Consider the following 15,827-nt stretch of genomic DNA (forward strand, 5'->3'; position numbering starts at 1 on the left):
TATATATATATATATATATATATATATATATATATATATATATATATATACACACACACATACATATACATATACATACAGTGCTTGAAGTGGGCCGGTACATCTATAGTTTAGCCAGCACTTCTATATTTTAGCCTTTAGAGTACCTGCACTTTTTTGTGCGAACCGGCACTTCTGACATGTTGCCAGTACTCAAGAGTAAAAGCGTCAGGGTCTGGGTGATTATATGATCCCATAATATGATTAGAAAGGACACTATATAAATCACACTACCCAGGCGGGATCTTTTCTCATTTCGCAGAGTAGTAGAATAATAATTAATTCTTGATTACTAATTTGAATCAGTACTTTATAACGAAGATAATATCTTAAAATTAAAAGAAGCATGCTTTTGCGTTCACATCATTTTAAATCGGTAAACTCCTGCAAAGTCCAAGGATCCAGTAAACAAATTCAAACAGTAAGTTCAAAACAGCCTAATGCAGAGAAAGCAAGCCGATTTTATCCGCAATTGCGGAAAGAATAGTCAGTAAAATTATTATTTTCAGCGTGTATTTTGCTTAAATGCAAGAGTGTTTTATAATGAACGCTTATTATGCGGCGGTCAGAGATTTAGCGATTCTGAATGGATCCGTATAGTAGGCAGGCAATTTAGTGGTCTTTGGCGACTCCCTGTGGTCCTGTTTGGTATCGCAGCTTGACTTGTGCTAATTTGTACTGAAAACTTTTATTCAATTATTGATTGATTGATTGTGGCATTATAACCGGCACTTCTTTTTTTACACTTCAAGCACTGTGTGTGTGTGTATATATATATATATATATCTCATTAGATTTGGTGGTGCATTGCAAAATCTGCATGGAATGACAATTCCAGCCAAGAGGAAAGTAACTACTCTTATTCGAGTCCAGACTTTTGAGTTTTCATTGTTCCTCTGTTTGGGCATGGGGCATTGGATATTATTTGTTTATTCCTCTTTAATAAAACTGGGCTGCGTCTCAAGTAAAAGTTTGTTTGAGCTGTTCAGCTGCTGTTGTTTATGGAGCTCTTCAGAGTTGGAGATGATTTGGCTGTGCCTGTGTGAGGGATATCTACCACAATGGTTAAACTCATGAATTTACAGTAAGAATAAAAAATATTCTCAAATCTCAGATTTGTCTGTATTTGTGTATGCTTGCCCAATAGAAACTCCCACCGGATTTGAACCTTCTGGAGCTTGAGGAGTACAGAGATAAGCTGAAGAGACAACAAGCAGCCGTAAGTACTACATGCAGAGAAGTCTTTAAAAGATACATTACCTCACTCTCTCAAAGGCTGTTTGCAGCCTCCATTTGTGACACAAATGACATTACAAGCTGCTTTTGCATCATAACTGATACCGTTTTGTCTATGAGTCATGGATTGATAAAATACTTGACTTTGTGACTTGATACGATGATTTGAATTCAGTTCAGTTTAGTTTCCTCTCATAAAAGCTAATCGTTAGTATATATTCTGACATTTTTACTAATGAAGAAGCACAACTGTATCTTTAGCTTTTTTATATTGCTATTTTATGTGATACATACTCTTTCAAAACAAATTTTATTTATCTCAGAACTCATTAATCAGACTAAAATCAATACATAACACTTTTTTTTAATGGAACCCTTTAACATGAATTCAAACAATGAAAAAATAATGAAATGAAATGAAATATAAATTAAGAACTGGCCAACTTGCCATGTGCATGTCTGAACAGCCTTTTTCCCCACTGAGCTTTGGAAAAACTCTCATTTGATTATTTTTATTTTTATTTTTTTGCAAGTTAGACCAAGCGCTTACCCTTTTAGAAAAAAATAGAAAAAGAAATAAATGCATTTACATTTCTTAAAAATGTTATGCTAGATGAAAGTGTTTAGAGATTTTTCAGGCACTTGGCAAATTTAAATAAAAATAAAAAAGTGCAACAATATTCAAATGTCATATTTCTTTTTAAGTTTTTTTTTTTAAAACTCATTTTGACTTCTTTCCGAGCTTTTATCTCATCCTGCTGCAAACGTCACCGTTTTATTTGTTATGTGTTTTTACCACTTCCCAATGGATGGTGTAGTGTGCTTGTGAACGCGTGAGTACATTCCGTCTTGATCCGGGGTGATTCACAGTTCACTGCTGGCTACAGCCTTAGAAAAAAAATTGGAAAGATGAATGTCATTCTCTGTCTTTGTTGTTTCTTGCTTAAGATGCTTGCTTACGCACAGCTGTCTTATCGGCTTTAGGGTGAAAGATATGTTCCTCGGGATCCTTGGGGGTACCCAATGAATCAGTCTGACGCTATCTGTCTGCCTGCCATGGGTTGACCGTTTGCTGGCAGCGCAGCGGCCCTGTCCCCGAATGCTGATCCCGGGTCATGACAGACAGCTGCAGGCATCACAGGAGGAGCTGTGTGAGGCAAACTTCCTGCTGAATGCCATTAATTCTCACTAAGCACGCTCACATAGTGTGGTATTTTATTCATGATTTATGCAAGCTCCTCCAGTGTCATTCAAGAGAACGTGGCCATATTGACAGTAATGATGCGTTTTCTCTCTCAGCCCATCTGAAATAATTTTGGAGATGGCTCTCTCTGGAATGCCCATATGCACAGTCTCTGAATGTGTCATTGGCAGATGAAGGTTATTGTGGATTCGATGGGTCAGTGGGAGAGAAATCCATCTGGTCTATTGGAGGTGGCAGCCTATTCTTCTGCAAACACGCAGCTCTGACACTTCTTTGGCAGGAACTCATCACTGAGCTAATTACTTGTCTGCGGTGCAAGTGTGTTTCAGAATAAGCCCGTTCTTTATCTTTTTTTGGAGGGCAGGATGAAGTTTTCTGTTTGATTACCTTTTACACATTATCAATTAATAAAGACTTATTTTTGTGCAGTTCTTTGCACAATACTGTTATTACCTCAAAACACTTTGCCTTAGTGCATGATTTGAAAACTATACATTTTGACATTTGCCTCACAGAACCAGCTCCATATGTATGGCTTTCATGTAGTAAACTTGCTTGGTAGCTCACCTAGTAAAGTGTTACACTATGGATGATGAGTTTTTTTAAATTCTTTCAAAGATTACTGGAGTTCATTTTACAAGAATATACTATTTTGGCCTTTCTACTTAAAAATTTCTTTGTAATTATTTCCAAAATGTACAAGCAATTATGTTACGTTGTCTCAATGTAAAACCTACATCAAATTTTCTTTTTTCAGTGTAGAAGCAAACTAAAATGACATTCCTTCAACAAATGCACTGTTATTTCACGTTTGCTTTTGTTAATATTATCGGTTAGGTTTAGGGTAGGGAAGTGCATCTCAATAACTGAGGACGATGTGATATGCATCTTGATGCATAGCCAACGATACAATAAATTAAAGATACATATGAAGCAGCTACCGTTGCGATGCAACATGATATGATTTACCCCTATTACGATGCAGTGCGATCCGATTTCGAACGCGCTATAAATAAACAAACGACTTTTTAAAATCGATGCATCGCATTGTAAATTTTATGCCGATGCACCGATGCGAATCAGTGGATCTTACCATCCCTAGATTAGGGTAGCATTTAATGTAGGTAGTGCGTTATTTTCAAACGTGATTATTAACTTTAAGAGCATTAATCTTTTAGCGTCTGACATTTCAGAACTGACGCAATACATACAACAATCAGTGTGTGAGTGTATGGTCTCTATAGCACAGCTCATCCAGGCCTCGTCCCCTTTTTTTGCGTATTCCTTGGGTGGTAATTATTGAAATGAGTGACATTGTGACTTCACAATATCTGGAAGAAGTGCACTGTAGTCCGAACAAGCCGTTTGTCATAGGTCATGAACAGTGTTTTCTGTTAAAGAGAACATCTCCTTTTTTGAGTAAACTTTGAACTTTATAACCTTGCAGATGTTTTATGCTTGAAAAGCAACATTACACACTAACTAAACTAAAGTGTTATGGGTTGAACTAAAGTGAAAAGGCGTTATAGGACTCCTTTTATTATATATTTTATTTTAGTTAACATTTACTTTATTTCAAGTAACAATTTTTTAATGGTTTGTTTATTTTAGTGAACAATAATAACCCTGATCTGATTCTTTCTTCTGTGGAAACAAAATATATTTTCAAAAATGTTCATTTTTGTTCATCCTTCAGGCTATTTTCTTTTATGAATATCATACAGGTTTAGAACATGAGGGTGAGTAAATGATGACTTAATTGTCATTTTTGGGGAACTATTTCTTTAAGAGCCAAGAGCTGATGCATATGTAAGAGCAAGTTGAGGTGCTCTTGAAAATGTTTCTTTCAGTTGTCTTTATCACACATACACACACACTACCCAGATCTCTCCTGCCAGTTGGTCTCAGCTTTTGCACATTGAGATCTGCTAACATACGCTGCTGCTCAGCTGAGTCTGCCATCTGTTCAGATCTCACCGACACTCCAACCCTTCACAGCCGTCCCTCCCTCTCGTTCCTGACAGCCCCACCATGTGACGCACATATCGATCGAAGCGTGCCACAGTATGCCTTATATTTATGGCTTGACCTTCCGTGGAGCCATTATTACCCGCTGAATGTTTGAGTGCCCCAAGAAAACATTTATTATATTGTTACAGAGTCATTGTTGCAGGTGTGGAAGACATGAAAAGCCTAAAATAGACTTCAATTCAATTAAAGGTCTCAAATGTTATGTTGTTGTTTTTGTACTACTTTTAAAGCCTCAGCTAATGCCGCAAATGATTAAAAAGAGGTGTTAAATGCACAAAGAGATTATGTAGTCTTGTAAAGCTTGGACCGGTTGAACAGATGTTAACCTTTAGCTTGTGTTCTCATCTTACAGGTATCTAAAAGAGTGGCAGACCTGATTTTGGAGAAACAGCCTTCATATGTGAAGGTAAGCAGTCTGTCACATCTGGGAAAATTGGGTCTGCAGGATAAATTCAGTCAACATATGACTGCCAGCTTGTTCCTTTTTCATCAAGGTCAGGGAAACAATATGAGATTCACAGGATTTATGATATGTTTTTGCCCTCCCACAAATTAAAGCCTTAAAAGATCCTAAATCGGAGCAGAAAGTCTTATATTCATAAAGTCATGGCATTAAATGTTGCATGCACTGCAAAAAATGTATATCTTCCTCATAAGTTCTGTCTTGTTTTCCAGTACAAAAATCTAAACATTGTTAAATGAAGATGCAAAACAAACTTATGAAGTCTTGTTTTCTGAGAATTTGAACAAAATTAAGTGAGTTTGTTTAAAACCAGAACAAATATCTGTCAGTGGAGTATACACACATTTTTTCCTTTTGAGTGAAGGCCATTTTGATCTTTGATCCTCCTTACTCTATGGATTGTGAGCAGAGCTATTTAAACTTTAAAGCAATTTTTGGGAAAAGATGAACTAAAAAGTAATGAAAAGAACTGTTGGAAGTTGTATTTTTAAACTTTAAAGTGTTGTAAATACAGCGCAATGTCTGCTCCCTAGCCATTTACATAGAACATATTGATGTATTGTTACCTTTAATTTATTCCTTAAATTTTCTTTACTTGGTTTTAAAAAGGTCTTAAGTCTTAAATTGACCTGATCTGCAGAAACCCTGATAAAACGACTGAAAATTGATTATTTAAACTGCTTTACAGCTCAAGTAATACGCAAGTTTTAACTGAAGAATTAATGTAAGTGCTTTTGCATCATAACCTTCACATCTGTTTGATGACAACTGTAACCCCATCCTCGTTACCTTGGTGATTAAACCGTTAAACTCTCTAAATATGTATTTGGTAAAATGAGATTTGTGCAGTGTGTTTTGCAGATGAGGCTGAAGATACTGTCATTTTTATCTCAAATGAATATTTCCATGCAATTTGGGATCAAAGTGGAAGTAGAAGACTTCCAATGCTCTGTGTCCTCTTGCCTCTGGTCTTATTTCTCTCACATCCTTAAAAATCACTGTGAATCCCTTTGAAAGTGGATCACTTTGGATCACTTTGAAATTTCTCTTATTTTAGTATAATATATATTTACATTTACATGTAAATATTTCTTAAATAAATGTATGTGTGTGTATTTATAAATAAACACAGTACACACTCTATATGTACACTCTTTATATTATGTAAACACGTTTATTTTGGAATCAATTAATTGCGATTAATCGATTTGACAGCACTAATAGTAATGCATCACAGCTATGGAACACCCGGGGTCAGTACGATTTTTTCAGAAAAAATCTCTTATGTTCACCAAGGCTGCATTTTTTTTATCAATAACCTATAAACCAATATTCTGAAATATTATTACAATTTAAAATTGTTATATATTATTTATTAATATTATATAAGATTATAATATTTTTCCTGTGATGGCAAGCTGAATTTTCAGCAGCCATTGCTCCAGTCTTCAATGTCACATGATCTTTCAGAAATCATTCTAATATTCTGCATTTATCCCTGCTGAATAAAAGTATTAATAAAAAAAAATCTTGCTGACCACCTTTAAACGGTAGTTTATTTTTATGGCTAAAGGTAAAAAAATAAGTTTTGGTGTTGTCTCACACGATAAAGATGATTCATTGTCTGAAATATATTCAAATATGAAGTGTGTATTTTTTGGTAATGATAAAGTAATGATTAAAAAATAGCTGAATTAGATTATTTTATTATACTTATTTGTGGCATATTTACTAGGGTTGGGTACCGTTCACATTTTAACCGGTACGGTACTGGTACCTGAATTTCGGTGCCAGTAAATAACAGTACTTTTTTTCAGTACTTTACTCTCTGTGTAATTACAAAAACATTTATTTCAGTGAAAACAATAAGTCCAAAAGTCTAAATTTCAACATTTTGAACAATAGGGCCCTACAAACTTTTTCTTTCTTTTTTTCTCCCCCCCCTTTAAAATCAGTTTAAGGCATTAAACATTTATTTTAAATCAAATGAAAATTAAACCCTTTTATTTTTTGGCAAACAAACTGAGGTTTACTGTTGAAATTAATACATGGAAGAAAAATTGTGTGAATATTCCTTTAAAACATTTTTGTTAATAGGCTAATAATTGTATTATTTTTTTCTACATTTAAGTGATTAATCTGGTTGTAATATTTATTTTTATCATTTAATTGTGTTATTTAAATTTGAGAGAAAATGGAATATTTGAAGATTTTTATTTTATTTGATTATATTTCATTATACTTTACAAAAGTAATACAAGAGTAATATATTTCTTTTACATGTTAAACCGTACTTTTATTTTGACAGGTTGCCATGAAGTTTCTGTGTGTATACAGTATGATGATGCTAGTTTTCTCAAATTACAGAGGCAAGCGGAACATGCAGGATTCAGATTTAAACCATCTTTTTGCATTTTAATGTTCACAGACAGTAGTTCATATCGCGATTCGAATTAAGTGGCAGTGGCTACTTTTGATTTATTTGTCCAAAATTGACGAATTCCGTGGCATTCCGCGCTATAGAGTAAATTACGTTTTTATGAATGGACTCAGCGATCCCGTGCACGTTTTCACAGAAACCATATGGCCCTAGAAATGTAACCACACTTCAGAACATTTCGGCTTGCCCTGTGTGTTGTTTGAACGAGTTGCAGGGGTGACCTCACGTCACAGGGTCTCTCTTTCTCTCTCTCTGTAGCGTATGCGCCCAGATGCGTTCTCAGGTATTGAAATTTGGCACCGATTGATTTAACGTGAATCAGTACTCTGTAGTACCGACGCAATTCGGTCGGTACCCAACCCTAATATTTACTGACATTTTACTAAGAAAGAAATCAGTTTATTACCTATTGAATATCGGTAGAGTTTGGTACTGATACAAACCCTTAATTTAATCACTAATAAAGTCAGTATTGATGCTAAGATCAAAATTGCTAAATATATATTATTGCAGAATAATGGTTAAATAATAAAACTTACTGATATATTGCTCTATCACTAATAAACTCTTTATCATGAATTGGCTAGTTTGTCCAAACAATGGGAGATATACAGTTATACTGTAGACAGTTTCATTTGGTGATGCAGGTGGCTTAGAAACTACATGCTTGACCTATCGCATGTCTTCATCCAAAAATGGAATGAAGATATTAATCTTCTGACCTTAATCTCAGTCTTTGTGTTGGACAGCGGAACAGAAAACATTTAGAGATTACTGCTACAGTCATGTCACAGCAAATTGCCCTTGAGTCATTTTAAGCCAACTCAAAAAGCATTAGATATTCTTCTTGCATTAGTCATTGAGTAGGACAATAACATTTCTCAGATGTTTTTATACAACGTTTTTATAATATACAACCTTTTATAAATGTTTGTTTACTTGTAAGTAAAGTGTGTGTACTTTATTTTATCCTTAACTTGAAGCACTTTGAGCAACAAAGTTGCATTTAAATGTGCTATATAAATAAATGAAGTTGAAGTTGAACGTTGAGAATGCACGTTGAATAAAATACATTCACATCACTGAACTAATTCCTTTTAGCTGAAGTTTTGAATGTCTAATTTTAGACCAGCCTTGTAACCCTAACAAGAGAACGCTTCTGAAAACCCAGTCATACAGTGGGTACGGAAAGTATTCAGACCCCCTTAAATTTTTCACTCTGTTATATTGCAGCCATTTGCTAAAATCATTTAAGTAAATTTGTTTTCCTCATTAATGTACACACAGCACCCCATATTGACAGAAAAACAGAATTGTTGACTTTTTGCAGATTTATTAAAAAAGAAAAACTGAAATATCACATGGTCCTAAGTATTCAGACCCTTTGCTCAGTATTTAGTAGAAGCACCCTTTTGATCTAATACAGCCATGAGTCTTTTTGGGAAAGAGGCAACATCAAAAGCTAAGAGTCAATGAGTCACCAAAGCACATATGAATAAAAAGCATTATTTTTAAACCCTTGCTGTTTTAAACAACGGACATTAACTCTTAAGAAGTGTTCGCCAAAAGGATGTAGTGAAAAATATGCTTATTTGTGTTCCTCCATTTGAAGAGCTTTTAAGTCTGCTGCTTTGCTACAAGCCATTTTACACCTCAGCAGCCTGCATTTGTCCCAGGTCTTTCAGAAATAAGATGGCATTTCAGCCATGCTTTTGAGCTGTTTTATAGGCCGCCCATGCTTTTAGATATATTGTGATACATTTTCTTGTGCCTATCACACAGATAGTCAATGAGAGGTAGGTATATCACATCACTTGGACTCTTTTCCAGAACTTTGCTGCGTACAGCATACATAGGCAGCTTATGTTACCTTCTAAGGCATTGTCCTGACTGAAATGAAACCTAGGCCTTAACTAAGGGTAGATGCCTTATTTAATTTTATGTGGATGAAAATGAGGCTATGAAGGATAGACCTGAGGCGCGTTCACACCAAGAATGATAAAATAACCACCATAACTATATTAGCATAGAAACCAACATTCTGTTTATTGTAATTTTTTCTTTAAATGTTTGAGCTCTTTAAAGTCAGGTGGATTCTGATTGGCTTTTAATGTTTTTTTTTTTTAATCATTTATCACCTGGAAAAAAAACATTCTGGAAGGGATTCCAGCAAAATTGTTCCTCTGTCTGTTGATGTTATAGCTGTGGTTTGGACTTCTCTATTCTCATAAAATTAGAGCAGTTATTAAAAATGTAAAGTTAGAGTTATCATTATAAAGATTATCCTTTTTTTGAAAAGCCCTTTACAGTCTTTACAATGGCATGTGCTAGGTCCTAGATCACGTCATTTTTAAAACTCGCACTTTTCAAAACTTTTTTTGTCAAGTTTGTGTTTTCTGAAAGGTTATTTGAGAAGATGTTTAGTCAGCTGAACAATTGGCATGTTGTTGAAGAACAGTACAATCCAGTGAACACACTGAACTTCCCTCACAGCCTCGTTTTCATTCCTGTCAAAAACATGGTGCTACCCTGACTAAAAGTATGTTCACGTTAGTGAATTTTCATTAGCAAAAAGGCCAAATGTTTATTAATAGTGAAGCCATGAATGAAGCACAGCTCGTGCTGAATTTTCCATCATTAATAAGATAACGCTTCCGCACTGAAGGAATTTTCCGGCTTTCCGTGTTTTCACTGGTGTACGGTACACATCTTCTGAAAGAGTATTGAATGTCTGGATCAAAAGCTAAGGAGCAGCAGAAACAAGCGATTACATATGTAAGCAAATGCATATGTAAAAACGCGTTCATCAAGCATTAAACGGCATATAAATCAAAACTGCCTGATGTTACTGAATGAAATGACGATCCAGAAAGTGGTATAGGACCGTGCAAGCTCTGAATATGTTGATGGAAGCGATCTATTCTAGCTGTGTTTTGATCATCGTTCTCAATCTGATCCTGAATCTGATTTTCTCAGCTTTTGTTCAAAATGTTGCTTTTTTTAATGAAACTTACACTCATTCAAGTGTTGATAAAATAAGATTGCATGAAGCTAGAATAAAATTTATTATTATTTTTTTTGCGGAAGCTCTGTTCTTTGTTTTGACATATTGCATGTTCAGATAATCATACAACAAAATATTCTGGGTGCCATTACACTTTTGTGAAAATGATCAAAAAATGCTGCTGGTGGGGAAAGTTTTCAGGGCATGAATTACTTTCAGAATTGCAGTGATTGACATTGGCAGTTATATGTCTTGGTCAGGGGTATGTTTAGAGTTTTGGTTCCCAACGACTCGTGCACTATGCTCCAAGGCTTCTGAAGTCACATGTTAGCTTTGTGTGAGAAACAGACATGCAAGAGATTTACATCAGTCATTTGACTTTTATCAGCGAGTTGAACTTGTGAGCTAGATCAATCGGAAACAAATCCTTCAGACAAGAATGAAATTTTATAATTTCTTCATGAATTTAACATCTTCACTTCCCTCATGAACTTTCAAGAATGACAAATGCATGCTCGCAGTGTATGGAAATTGAGAGAAAATTAAGCACAAAGGAAGTGTCCCACAGCAGGACAATGCAGTATTTATGCTAAATGTATTTAATGCTTCTAGAACTCATTAGTAACATTTTTATGTTGTAATATACTATAATAATGTGTATGATATACTATAATACAATCAGTTCTGATTGACAGTTATAACTGATTTCTGATTGACAGAAATATGAAGAACGAAAGCGTTTACTGCTGCCACAGTTTGCTATGGGAGAATACTGTACTGCAGAGATAATGTTGAGGTTTTCTGTGAATAACAGCTTACATTTCTCTTATTTCTCTTATCTTGTGACTTCAGAAGAATTCGAATATGGCACACAAGTTGTATGGACTACTTATGGTAATATGCTAATGTTTTTGTCCTTTTGATGCTTCAATCCCCACACATTGTAATTCTTTGAAAAAGAACATGGAAAACAGTTCTTTTGTTTTTGTATTCTTTGAAAGGAAAAGTCAAACAGGTTTAGAACACCATGCAGAAACTAGTAAATGTTTTAATTCTTAGGCCAACTATTGCGTAAAGTTTCGGTGAGCAGTAGAATAGGCACAAATGCTTTAATTCTGCTTTCAGGCAGCTTCGTTCTGCTAAAGAAGGCTTCACTGAAGCCAGTCTTGGGCTGTTAGCCAATCAGAGACGACGACAGCTGTTGACAGGATTGTTGAAGTCTTTGAGGACCATAAAGACTCTGGTAATCACTTCATCAACATTGTTAATGGCTAAACAGAGAGTTTCTGTCCTCTGTGCATGTTAATTTCCTTCTGCCCAGTTTCACAGACACTCTGTCCTTCTTCTCTTTGCTTTTTTTTGCAGCAAAGAACTGATGTTCGACTGAGTGAAATGCTGGAGGTAAGTTGGCACAGAAATCTGTCCAAATGTGCAGTACACAAATACACCTCATATTTAAAAGATAACCAAAAGAGAACTTGTAAACAACTGAACATGTATTAGCTGGACGAAGATGCTTTGGACTGAGATTGTCTCTCACACTCACTAATTGTGGTGTTTAGTCTGTTTGTGTCTTCTAAATATGTGATCCTGGACCACAAAACCAGTCTTAAGTCACTGGGGTATATTTGTAGCAATAGCCAAAAATACATTGTATGGGTCAAAATTATCGATTTTGTAAAGATCATGTTCCATGAAGATATGTTGTAAATTTCCTACCGTAAATATATCAAAACTTAATTTTTGATTAGTAATATGCATTGCTAAGAACTTAATTTGGACAACTTTAAAAGCGATTTTCTCAATATTTAGATTTTTTTTGCACCCTCAGATTCCAGATTTTCAAATAGTTGTATCTCGGCCAAATATTGTACTAACAAACCATACATCAATGGAAAGCTTATTTATTCAGCTTTCAGATGATGTATACATCTCAGTTTTGAAAAATTGACCCTTATAACTGGTTTTGTGGTCCAGGGTCACATGTAAATTTCATATGTAATATGAGCTTGTTCTGTCATCATGAGGGTAATGATAAATCTAACGTACTCACTAAACTGTTAGCTTAGTTGTTCTAGTTTAGCCCTGTAAAAATGTCGACAGATATTCAGGTAAAATGGAGTGTTTCATTTTACAGGAAGAGGACTATCCAGGCGCCATCCAGCTGTGTTTAGAATGCCAGAAGGCTGCCAGCACTTTCAAACACTACAACTGTATAAGGTGGGTGGAAAACCGCCGACTGGATTGGTGAGCGATCCAGATCCTGAAGTTCACTATATGATGATAAATATGATGGAATTTATTTGAATTTCTGAACTGCATTTTTAAATAGTTTTAGTACTCTTTGCACAAACGGATTACATTTGTAACATAGCCATTCATTTAAAACAGTCTCTGTAGGGTTGAATACAGTCCATATCCATACAGGATCATTTTTTGCTGACAGCCATTCAGGTGTTGCTTGCAAAAAAGTCTTCAAAAACAGGTTTATTAATGCTTTGTCCTATATGTTTTTGAAAACATGCCATATTCCCCAAACAATTTTTTTTATAATCCTTGTAATATCTATCCAGTGTGTTATGAAACAACAATGAACTTTCCATGAGATTTGTGCAAATTCTGACAATATAAAAGAGTCAACATTGTGAATGATACTGTAAAAATTGTGAAGCATGTACTTACTGCTCTAATGTATACAGTAATGCCGTTTTCTGTTACTGTTGTACTGCATAGCCTACAGATTTAGCCGTCGGAATTTTTTTTTGTTCATGTTCAATATACTATAACTGAATTTATACTACAGTATAGTCGACCTTTTCAGATTTGCTGAGTTGCATTTAATTTGACAGCCACTGCCAAGGTAAGGCCACTGCTTATCACATGGCATACTGTATAATGATGTCTCAGAGTTTATTTGATTCCCCAAACAATTTTTTTTATAATCCTTGTAATATCTATCCAGTGTGTTATGAAACAACAATGAACTTTCCATGAGATTTTGTGCAAATTCTGACAATATAAAAGAGTCAACATTGTGAATGATACTGTAAAAATTGTGAAGCATGTACTTACTGCTCTAATGTATACAGTAATGCCGTTTTCTGTTACTGTTGTACTGCATAGCCTACAGATTTAGCCGTCGGAATTTTTTTTTTTCATGTTCAATATACTATAACTGAATTTATACTACAGTATAGTCGACCTTTTCAGATTTGCTGAGTTGCATTTAATTTGACAGCCACTGCCAAGGTAAGGCCACTGCTTATCACATGGCATACTGTATAATGATGTCTCAGAGTTTATTTGAAACAGCAGTTCCCTGCTCTCTGGCTACCTCCCTCTGATGCCCACTGCTTTGATGGGTCACATGATTCTATCTTTGACAGGGCGCATGCCCACCTCTTTGGTGTCTCTAATGGGCCTCTTGAATGGGCATTATAAAGACATTACTTAAATTACGTTAAATGAAGAGTATGTATAGATGTAAGATCTAAAAGACTTTTGTAGTCAGTTAGAAACAACAATTGTTGAAAAATCACTTGCTTGTGAAAATAGTACCAAAGCATTAATAAACTGTTTATTATGATTTTTTTGCAAGCCACATCTGAATGGCTGTCAATAGAGAAATGTACTTTTACAGCAAATTGTAACACCCACACTTACACTCTTTGAGTTTTTTCTTTCCTCTGACAAAGTCTTTAGAACAAATAATTGTATGTTCTAAAAATAGCAATATAAATTAGTAGTCATGCTTTCTCCTAATGACTTTGCATCGCTTTTATTACACAAGATATTCTCATTGTGGCGTAAAACGGTCTGCAATCTGTATTGAAGGATAGTGTTCTTAAGCTGTGAAGTTTCATCAGCGAGTATGATGGTGAGGAACAAATGCACCTCTTTGCTGTCTAGTGATTGATATGTCACGACCCACACTAATGGAATGTCTTTATCTCATTAGGATGTGGCTTAACAGACAGAGAGGATGCAGGCAGTGTCACTCATGTAAAGGATACTAGCAATTGTTCACCAGTTTTTAGCTCTCCCTCTCTTTTTGGGACTGTGCATTGCTGCTCTGTTTAAGCTGGCACAGGAAGGTTTTGCTATCTGATCAGCCTCCAGTCTGCTCTGCACACATTGATATCCATGCAAGTGCATGGAAACCTGCCCAGTGTGATTTCCTTCTGTTTAAAAGCTCTCTCTTTGAAGGGAGAATGGAATGAAAATTCATTTTTCAAATTGTCTGACCAGCTAATGAGGTACAGAGATCAGTTTGGATAGTATAGTCCTCTTGGTAGATGCTATAACTACATACCTGGCTGTAAAAATAAAAAATTTTTTTTTTGAAAAATTATCTTTTTTTCATTAGTAGCCGTGTATTCTGACATTATTTTATTTATTTGTATTTTTCCCACAATGCTATATGGAGGGGAAAAATGGAGGTGATATTTTACTAGCTAATGATATTTTAGCTTTACTCTTGCATTGTAGCATTTCCTAATAAAGTTAATAAAGGAGAATAGCTCCATTTTATTGACTCGCAAAATGTTTACTTCCATTTAGCCATTGGCAAGTGTTATTTTTGGACCCTGCCCTTGTTTGTGCATTTCAGTTTTTGGATCCAGAAAGCTGCACAGCCACACAAGCCTGCACTGAAAGAGTTGTAATTTAAAAAAAGGAACCGGTCCCATTTTCCCTCTCGAATCTTAGACTCTGGCCCCTTACATTTATTAGGGGTGAGATTGGATAGACAGACAGACAGACAGACTACACTCCATAAGGCACTGTCATTTCTGCAGCAGGAACATTTGGGAAGCCAGGCTGTCTTGATAAAAGCATAGCTGTGATATATGTGAGCCAGAGACAATATAGAGCTGATTGCCCACTTGCTCTCCCTCCTCATTTACTTGTTTATTTAATGATGCATAATGTGCTCTCATGTTTGTGCGTTACTCTGATACCCAGTGAATACCAAAGGCTTTTTCGGCTTGGCGTACTGGGGTTTTAACACTCTGGCAGTGATGTATTTTTCAGAATGTATCAGCCATGTGTTTTGTCATGTTGTTTTTCCACCTTGCCTTATGTTTTTTTTTTTTTTGGCAATTAGTCTCCAACAAGCAGTGAGGTAGGTGAAAACGGCTGTCTGCGGGAAGTGTGACGTCAGCCTCTGCATTACTCACAAGTCAGGTTGAAAGTTTCTTGAAATTTAGACAGAAGTGTGAGAATGAAGGGCTGTAATTTCCCCCCTAATTTACAAACATCTGCTTAGCATCATGAGCTGTGATGCAGATAGAATTTATAGATTCAGCACTAGTTTTAGATCATTTAAGACAGGGGTCTCCAACCTTTATTACACCACGGACCGGTTACGTTTGGAAAATATTCTCGCGGACTGGCCGGGGGGGGGGGGGGG

General features: G+C 35.5%; 2 protein-coding genes across 2 annotated transcripts in view; both read left to right on the plus strand.

Annotated features, from left to right (window-relative positions):
- The window catches only part of LOC107558572 (syndetin-like), a 13,147-nt gene extending 8,073 nt beyond the window's left edge, over window positions 1–5,074 (plus strand). Inside the window, exons 4-6 of the mRNA XM_016242234.1 lie at window positions 1,187–1,258; window positions 4,863–4,947; window positions 5,010–5,074. Of these exons, the coding sequence (XP_016097720.1) occupies window positions 1,187–1,258; window positions 4,863–4,947; window positions 5,010–5,074 (222 nt within the window). The remainder of the gene's footprint in view (window positions 1–1,186; window positions 1,259–4,862; window positions 4,948–5,009) is intronic.
- A 6,207-nt stretch (window positions 5,075–11,281) lies between these two features.
- LOC107558573 (syndetin-like) overlaps window positions 11,282–15,827 on the plus strand; it is a 112,032-nt gene continuing 107,486 nt past the window's right edge. The window contains exons 1-4 of the mRNA XM_016242235.1: window positions 11,282–11,311; window positions 11,547–11,660; window positions 11,783–11,818; window positions 12,555–12,637. Coding sequence (XP_016097721.1) covers window positions 11,282–11,311; window positions 11,547–11,660; window positions 11,783–11,818; window positions 12,555–12,637 — 263 coding nt within the window. The remainder of the gene's footprint in view (window positions 11,312–11,546; window positions 11,661–11,782; window positions 11,819–12,554; window positions 12,638–15,827) is intronic.

This window comes from Sinocyclocheilus grahami, unplaced genomic scaffold (genome assembly GCF_001515645.1).
Source record: "Sinocyclocheilus grahami isolate Dianchi unplaced genomic scaffold, SAMN03320097.WGS_v1.1 scaffold650.1, whole genome shotgun sequence".
Classification (NCBI taxonomy): Eukaryota; Metazoa; Chordata; class Actinopteri; order Cypriniformes; family Cyprinidae; genus Sinocyclocheilus; species Sinocyclocheilus grahami.